Source organism: Littorina saxatilis, linkage group LG13 (assembly GCF_037325665.1).
Source record: "Littorina saxatilis isolate snail1 linkage group LG13, US_GU_Lsax_2.0, whole genome shotgun sequence".
In the NCBI taxonomy this organism is placed as follows: Eukaryota; Metazoa; Mollusca; class Gastropoda; order Littorinimorpha; family Littorinidae; genus Littorina; species Littorina saxatilis.
The window spans coordinates 36,665,407-36,674,011 of record NC_090257.1 but is presented as its reverse complement, the minus strand read 5'-3'; the positions used below and the strand labels follow the sequence as shown (position 1 = coordinate 36,674,011).

Here is an 8,605-nt window from a genome sequence, read left to right as displayed (position 1 = left end):
GAGAGAGAGAGAGAGAGAGAGAGAGAGAGAGAGAGAGAGAGAGAGAGAGAGAGAGAGAGAGAGAGAGAGAGAGAGAGAGAGAGAGAGAGAGAGAGAGAGAGAAATCGGAAATACAAAAATAATTAGCCGACGCAGCGTGCTTCTGTCTCTGTACGTTTGGGTGTATATTTTTGTTGTTATTAAAATCTCTCAAAATATTTTCTTCATCAGTGTTTCATAATCTGTTTGATGTTGCATCATCGCAGCTCACAGCTAGGCAAGCCTACAGAGGATGACAATCCTTTAAAATCACATAGGCAGATCGACTATATCAAAATATGCCCACACCGTTTGAAAGCTCTTACCGCAGTATCGACAACAGTTCAAACAAGATCCATATCAGATCAGACGATTTCGCAGTAAACCTGTCTGAGCTAACAAAACTTTTTTTCTCGTATCAGACGATTAATTTTAGCCCAATATTTGTCTCAGCTAACAAAAATAAAACAGTTTTTCTCGTATCAGACGATTTCGCCTAATGCCTGTCTCAGCTAACAACAATAAAACGGTTCTTTCTCGTCAGTTCTCGGGTTACCGCCAAACTGGAGTAAATCACAACTCCCAAACACATTTCCCCTAAAAGTCACTCTTTATCCTGAGCCCAAAACCAACACGGTGGGGGTAGTCCATAACACCACAGGTAAACTTATCCCCACCAATGTTTACCTGCGCTCCGTAAGCTTAATTGTTGGACACTCGCGTCCGGTCTTTCCCCTCACTGGCCACTGCCCATTGCGAAGGTAGCTGTGGTCACTCTCTCTGGGGTAGTTGTGGGTGATATAGCTTGGGGTTTGTATGGACTGGTCGAGGCTTTGAGGAGTGATTTAGGGTGTGGGTGAAAAGAAGGGGTGTGGTGGTGGTTAGACGGGGGGGGGGGGGGGGGGGGACGGGGGAGGAGTGAGATAGGAAGAGAGTGGGGATTGGGGAGAGAGGGATAGAGGGTATGTGTGTGTAAATGTGTGTGTGTGTGTGTGTGTGTGTGTGTGACCCCCCCTCCCCCCTCCCACCCCCTTTATTATCAAACTTCCTTACTTTCAAGACTATTACTTTTCAGGTGTTTCTGTTCATCAATTCCGCATATTTATCTCCATTTGATAACTTCCTCTTTTCAAGACCCGCTTCTTTTTTTTTCTTTTTTGTTAAAAATATTTTTAGAGGTAAAAAGGGAAGTTCTACTGTGCCAGTAAACCTCCCCAGTCGCCCACCAGCGCTCGCCACACTCTCCACACACGACGTTACACTAGTGTCCCCACACCTTTTGCTGGACCCCTTAAAGGGCCAACTGGTCATACAGGCTACCACGGCGGGGGCCCGGTAGAGAACGGTGTACTCCCGGTTGGCCGTATCTCGTTTGACCGTATCTCGTTTGACCGTATCTCGTTTGACCGTATCTCGTTTGACCGTATCTCGTTTGACCGTATCTCGTTTGACCGTATCTCGTTTGACCGTATCTCGCACATTTTGTTTGTTTCTCGTTTGTTTTGGTTTAAAAAGTACTTGTCGAAGTCTCGTCGCAAGTTATCGTAATCAATATGTAAAATTCTCCCGTTAGGGTCACCACCATAAGCTTGAGCTTGTTGATGATCCGTAACATGTATCATGTTTAAATACATATGAATTGTTGAATAAACACGGTTTAAGCCAACTTTCTTGGCTTCCCGGAGGAACACCGCTCACGAGGGGTAAACTAACGGCTGTAGCAAGGTTTCCTTTTGGGGGTTTGGGCTTTATTGTAATATTGCGACGTGGGGGTCAGGTAATCTTGCTAGTGTATAATCTGATTAAGATTTTTGTCCCCACTTTTTTTTTTTTTTTTAATTTTTTTTTTTTAAGGTGTTGGGGGGTGTCGTATTCTTTCTGGTAAGACTGACTTTGATTGATGTTATACAAACGCAAATGCTGGACTGACTTGAAAACTATAAGACGAATACTTTTTTCTTTCCCAAAAAATACTGAGTATTTGTTGCATGTATAGCCTACGATGCATGCGGGTTCGTGTAATGTCCTGTAGATTAATCACTGTCTCTGTCTCTGGCTCCGTCTCTCTGTCTCTATCTCTAGCTCTGTCTATCTCTGTCTGTCTCTGTCTCTGTCTCTCTCTCTCTCTCTCTTTGTCTGTCTCTCTCTCTGTCTCTCTCTCTCTCTCACACACACACTCATTGGCACACACACACACACACACACACACACACACACACACACACTCATTGGCACACACACACACACACACACACACACACACATACAATTCAAGCAAACGCTGTCCAGTACTAGCTACACTAATGAGATCCGATTACAGCTTTCTTTTCTCACGCCCCAAAAAGCCTGGAACCCAAACACCAAACACGTGACTGGGTGACCGAGTGGTAACGCACTTGCGCTCGGAAGCGAGAGGTTGCGAGTTCGACTCTGGTCAGGGCGTTAGCAATTTTCTCCCCCCTTTCCTAACCTAGGTGGTGGGTTCAAGTGCTAGTCTTTCGGATGAGACGAAAAACCGAGGTCCCTTCGTGTATACTACATTGGGGTGTGCACGTTAAAGATCCCACGATTGACAAAAGGGTCTTTCCTGGCAAAATTGTATAGGCATAGATAAAAAAAAATGTCCACCAAAATACCCGTGTGACTTGGAATAATAGGCCGTGAAAAGTAGGATATGCGCCGAAATGGCTGTGATCTGCTGGCCGATGTGAATGCGTGATGTATTGTGTAAAAAATTCCATCTCACACGGCATAAATAGATCCCTGCGCCTTGAGTCCGAATCGGGAGATACGCGCGCGATATAAGACTTCATATAACATAACATAAACAACGGAATACAGTCTAGACATTGAAATCCTTTGCCAAAGACGTTTACCACACCACTTACACCACCCCCACCCCCTCCCACCTCCACCCCCACCCCCAAACACACACACACACACACACACACACACACACACACACACACACACACACCACTACCATCCTTACGTTCAAGCACCAACCCGATCCAGCCCCTCGGCCTTAGTGTCGACCCCTACCTCAGCCACACGCACACGCCTCCCAATTTGATCGCCTTATATATTATGAGCTACTCTTCAGGTCTGAACATATGAGGAAATAAAACCTGCCATGTATCCATAATCAGCTTTTCGCCATTATGTTGGGGTTCATTCCCCCCAGAACAGTGTGAAATTTAATACACTCTGCGTCGTGTGTGACGGTCGCTTTTCTCTGATACTGTACGTTGAAAGCTTGTCGGAAAAAGAGAGTAGGAAAACACAAACCTCGGGAAGTGAAAGGAGGACCTATAAGCTTGCGAGTGTGTGTGTGTGTGGGGGGGGGGGGGATGGGGGGTGAGGGGAGGGTGAGGGTGTTTGTTCTGAGCAGCAAAGTACAGATATTTATTTTCATTGCAATCACTCAAAGTGTGCTTTCTGTCACATAATTATGGTTTGTGGTTTTGGCTTAAAAGTTAAGTGTATCAATATAAAGTACGTGAACTGCTTATGATGTTGCCAGGCTTTCAAAATATATCTTAGACGCAATTTTGTGCGAATTTGACCTTAAGTGTATGGATGTCCATTGAATGGCAAAGCCCTGTCAAGGTCTTTGAGCCAATCCAACGTGCTGCTACTTTCCCATTAACTCTTCCTTACCTCGATGATAAGGCCAAAAAAAAAAATGTGTCTGTTTCTGGTAACATGGCTAAAAAAAATAGGGTCGGTAGGTAGGGATTTTTTATTTTTTATTTTTTTATTTTTTTACCCCAAATGTAGACCAATAAAACTAACTTTAAAAATCGCGCAAAGAGACTGGATTCACTATACATAGAGACAAGACACTCAACACATTTACAAATCGTCAACGGACTTTCGTTTTCACACGTTTTTGTTGTTCATTTTCTCACCCTGTCCTTTACCACCAAAAAAAAAATAAAAAAATTTGAGACTTTGGAAAAAAAAAGTTTAGGGTCGGCGCCGAAATTTAGGGTCGGTCGGGTGACCAGAAACAGACAATTTTTTTTTGGCCTAACTGTTTTAACGCTCTCACTGTTCAACCTTAAGGGGCATGTTACAGCTTTCTTACCTCACATTCCATCACTTGTTTGTCCTGTCCTGTCACTTACAGATCCGTATGGTGATCAACATCGATCTCTGAAATGATTCATGTTGGTTTCATTTTACAATGAACCCTTTGTTACCCCCCATCCCATTAAGCATACTTTTTTGTTGTATCACCAACAGGGCACAGTGCGAGTGGTCGAGTCCAGCGAATTCCGTGTGGTGGTCAACATCTCTGCTCCGGACCTCCAGGCGGCCTACAAGGTGCAGGCCAAGCTGTACTCTTGGGACAATGGCCTCCTGCTGCAAGTGGTCAGTGGTATATTCAATAAACAAACACAAGGACATTGTTTGTAACGCTCCCATGGGGTCGCCTTCACGCGGCGGGAGTGTTTCCACAGAGCTACCCCACCCCTTTACTTCTCTTCTTTTGTCTTATTTCTGCCTTACCAGTCCTTTCACCTATATTTCCTTCCAAGAAAACTCTCCCTACTATTCCCTGCAGTTTTCCAATTCTTTTCTTGTTGTCTTATTTCTACCTGACTGGATCCATCACCTTTATTTCACTTACCAAAAGTCTTCTTTTCCACATCCTTATTTCTAATTGTTTGCTGCTTCCCCCGCATGTCGTAAGAGGCGACTAACGGATTCTGTTTCTCCTTTTACCCTTGTTGAGTGGTTCTTGTATAGAATATAGTCAATGTTTGTAAAGATTTTAGTTAAGCAGTATGTAAGAAATGTTTAGTCCTTTGTACTGGAAACTTGCATTCTCCCAGTAAGGTCATATATTGTACTACGTTGCAAGCCCCTGGAGCAATTTTTTTTATTAGTGCTTTTGTGAACAAGAAACACTTAACAAGTGACTCTATCCCATCTCCCCCCTTTCCCCTATCCCATCTCCCCCTAGGCCCTTTCCCTCGTCACGATATAACCTTCGTGGTTGAAAACGACGTTAAACACCAAATAAAGAAAGAAAGAAAGAAAGAAAGATTGCTTGTAACGATACTGACAACGCAGATTTTAGTTTTCAAGTGGTCAGTTGTGTGTGTGTGTGTGTGTGTGTGTGTGTGTGTGTGTGTGTGTGTGTGTGTGTGTGTGTGTGTGTGTGTGTGTGTGTGTGTGTGTGTGTGTGTGTGTGTGTATGTGTGTGTGTGTGTGTGTGTTTGCTGCAAGTGGTCAGTAGTAGATTCAATAAACAAACAAAAAAACATTGTCTGTAACGATACCGACAACGCACATTTTTGTTTTCAATAGTTGCTTGTGTTACATCTGTGAAAGCCAGCTGTGTTTTAATCTGCTTTCTTCCAAGCGGGTCTAACATCTTTGAATAGCATGTTTGTGACGCGACGCACTTTCATCGTTAAAATACTGTAAAAATGTAATAGTTGTTACTAGATATGTAAGTTGAGCAAGTCAACAACTCTTTCTCTTCCTCAAATGCCTTGGGAACGGAAGTACTTTTGGGTGAAATTACGGAAAAATCAGTTTCAAAATTGGCCAAAACCCTGTTCAGCAACGTGGTAGCGGTTAGATAGTAAGATACAGCACAGACACTCCCACGTACTTATGTTCTCTAACACAGAATAAAAAGGTCATTCTCATTCAGCTGCTGTTTGTTCTTTAACACAGAGTGAAAAACAAACCGTTCCAATGTCATTTTCATCAGCTGCTGTTTTTTCTTGCAATGCCATTCTCATTAGTTTCTGTTTGTTCTCTAAAACAGAGCGAGAAGGACACATCAGCCGGCGTGGTCATCCTAACATGGCTGGGCATCGCCATAGCAGGGGCGACAATCCTGGTAGCATTTATCACTTCCCTTTACTCCTGCTGCTGGTACCGCTCGGAACGCTCGATGTACGACATGGCAGAAAAGAAGAGCGTGACCGGAAGTAGCCAGAGGGGTGTGTACAGATCCCGGAACAGCCTGCAGGTGGTGAACCTCCCCCCGCTAGGAGAGCTGCCGATCCCTCCCCCTCTCGCCGACAGGGATGACTTGGACGGCCTGCACAACGATGACTCCCTGAAGCAGGTCCCTGAGATGCCCCTGGAGGAAGAGGCTGAAGCTATCGAGATGGTGAGTGATGCTTTGTTTGGTGTTTGAACCCAAAACAGATAGAATGCTAATTATTATTTTGTTGATAATTAAACGTTCCAATACCCTTCAATTTGTTTGTGGATTTTGTTTGGGGTTTGCTATTTGTGGTGGGTTTTTTTTAATTGGAGGTGGTGGGGTGGGGTGGGGGGCGGGTTGTCTTGTAGCGTGTGTTGCTGATGATGTTGCCGTGGTTGCTGCTGCTGTTGTTGTTGTTGTTGTTGTTGTTGTTGTTGTTGTTGTTGTTTTTGTTGTTGTTGTTGTTGTTGTTGTTCCGCGAAAGCGGCGTATAACTGCCTAAATGGCGGGGTCACAACGGTCATACACGTAAAAACCGTTGGAGTTTCAGCCCATGAACGAAGAAGAAGAAGAAGAAGAAGAAGAAGAAGTTGTTGCTATTTGGGTTGTTTTGTTGTTAGATTAGTTTGGTTGTGTGCTTGGGAAAGTTTGTTTTGTTCGTTGACGACTTAAGCTATTTTCCTCAGATCTCAGAAAAACACAAAGAAGAATTACCAGGGTGTATCTTATGAAATATTCACTATTTCGTATGGTGCATCTCATCACTTTTCGAAGTTATATCTCAACACATGGATGCCTAGGAAATATTCATTGCATAACCATCACATTCAAACTGATTCAGTTTTCAGAAAGTTTACAAACTTTGCTGTCCCGTTACTTTGCAAAACTTAGGATTTACGTGGTAAAGTTCATACGAATAGCTACTTATTTTTGTCTCATCTATAGAGGTATTACGAACTAATTCTTCAGACTGTCCTTTAGAAACACCGTGTCTCGTTTCCAGGAGGAGCTAACTCTGCTGAAGCTGAAGGACCTGGACCACCACAACAACCCCACGGCCAACGAGGACGACGGCCACAAACTGACGCCACAGGAGCGCAACCTCATCAAGAACCAGCTGCACTCCCAGGGCAAGAACGTGCACAAGGATCTCCTCAAGAAAGACAAGCCTTTCAAGCAACCCGCCAGGCGGCGCACGGCTAACGGTCTCTACACAGGCGTGTCTTCAGGGCCGGAGTCAGGTTCAGCCGACGAGGCCTTTGACTCTGAGAACGAAACAGATCTTGATCTTACCGGCGAGAGCGTCAGAGAAGCCTCGGAACCAAACTATGAGAACACCCACAGCCGAAAGCCCATGTCGACCTTTGTATCCCCACAGCGACACGCCAGGTCGGGTATCGGCAACGTCCCTGTGTCCAACCTAGAAGCTAACAAGAGAGTAGCTGTGGTGAAGCCTGATAATTCTTCCCGATCGGATCAGGACCAAGCAGAGTCTGGACTGCAGGTCATGGCGGACGTCCACAAGACAGGCACGCAGGCGGAGGTGGTGAAAGTGACCACGCCGGACAAGCAGAACCACCCGGGGTTCGGGGCAGTTCTGTCCCCTGACACTCCTCGCCCAACACTCACCACGTTCAGCTCGCCCGCACAGACTGCTGTCCCAGGGAGACAGAACAAAGCCATCCGCTTCAAGGAACCGGAGAAGGCTTTTAGCAAACAGGACCTCAAGGAACCGTCCCCTCCTCCCCCTCCCCCTCCAGTGGCCCCCAAGCCCCACCCTGCAGCAAGGTTCGCTCCGGTCTTCCCGCCCATGGGTGACATCCCTGAAGACCCCCGCGAGGACTGCGACAGCGTACGAAGCGGAAGCGTAAGGTCAAGGTCGCTATACGGCAGCAGCGAGATCTTCGACGTCAACAACCCGGAGCACACCTACTACAACCTGGAGGACTCCGATATCGACATCCCTCCCCTAGACGCTGAAGACTTTCTCTCGGACGGAGGCCTTCCAAGCCCTATGATCTCATCCTTAGGCCGAGATCAGACCAGAGACGATTCCAGCCTCAAAGGCCCACGGTCGATGTTCTTCGGTCGTGACTCCTCGCTAATGGGCATTCCCAAGCCCCGGCCTTACAGCAGCATTATTATCAGGTCAGACCTCAACCGACCGGGTTCTGACTCGGGTGTCTCGTCGGGTATGTCGTCTGGGGTGTCATCGGATCAGACCCCCACCCCTGTCAACTCTGAGGCGGACCCGATGTCTCCGCACCTGCCCCCTCCCCCTGTACCTCAGGTGGAGACCAACCAAGATGTGACTGCTTTCAGCTTCCCGCCCCCTCCCCCACGGTGAGAGACTGACGCTTTTGCTGTTTTACGGGTGGTTTTTCTACCTGTCCTGGCCGGGGCTTTTGTTTCCTTGTGGAAGGAATTCTGTGTGTGTGTGTTTGTTTGTTTGTTTGCCTGTCTATCTCTTTAGTTTGTCTGTCTGTGTGTCGCTCTGTTTGTCGCTCTCTCTGTCTCTCTGTCTCCGTCTCCGTCTCCGTGTCGCTTTTTGGGATGTTCCTTTGTTCTTTAGGCCTACAGGGCAGTAATGCGCTTATTTTGTTGTGTTTTTGTTTAATTCCATTTTATGCG

General features: G+C 46.1%; 1 protein-coding gene and 1 long non-coding RNA gene across 4 annotated transcripts in view; both read left to right on the top strand.

Annotated features, from left to right (window-relative positions):
* LOC138945639 (uncharacterized) overlaps positions 1–8,605 on the top strand; it is a 137,122-nt gene that overhangs the window by 41,096 nt on the left and 87,421 nt on the right. The gene's annotated exons all lie outside the window — the stretch shown is intronic.
* Positions 1–8,605, top strand: part of LOC138945633 (uncharacterized) — a 152,020-nt gene that overhangs the window by 103,952 nt on the left and 39,463 nt on the right. For all 3 annotated transcript variants that reach the window (XM_070317106.1, XM_070317105.1, XM_070317107.1), the window contains 3 exons: positions 4,267–4,395; positions 5,807–6,157; positions 6,978–8,317. In XM_070317106.1, coding sequence (XP_070173207.1) covers positions 4,267–4,395; positions 5,807–6,157; positions 6,978–8,317 — 1,820 coding nt within the window. The remainder of the gene's footprint in view (positions 1–4,266; positions 4,396–5,806; positions 6,158–6,977; positions 8,318–8,605) is intronic.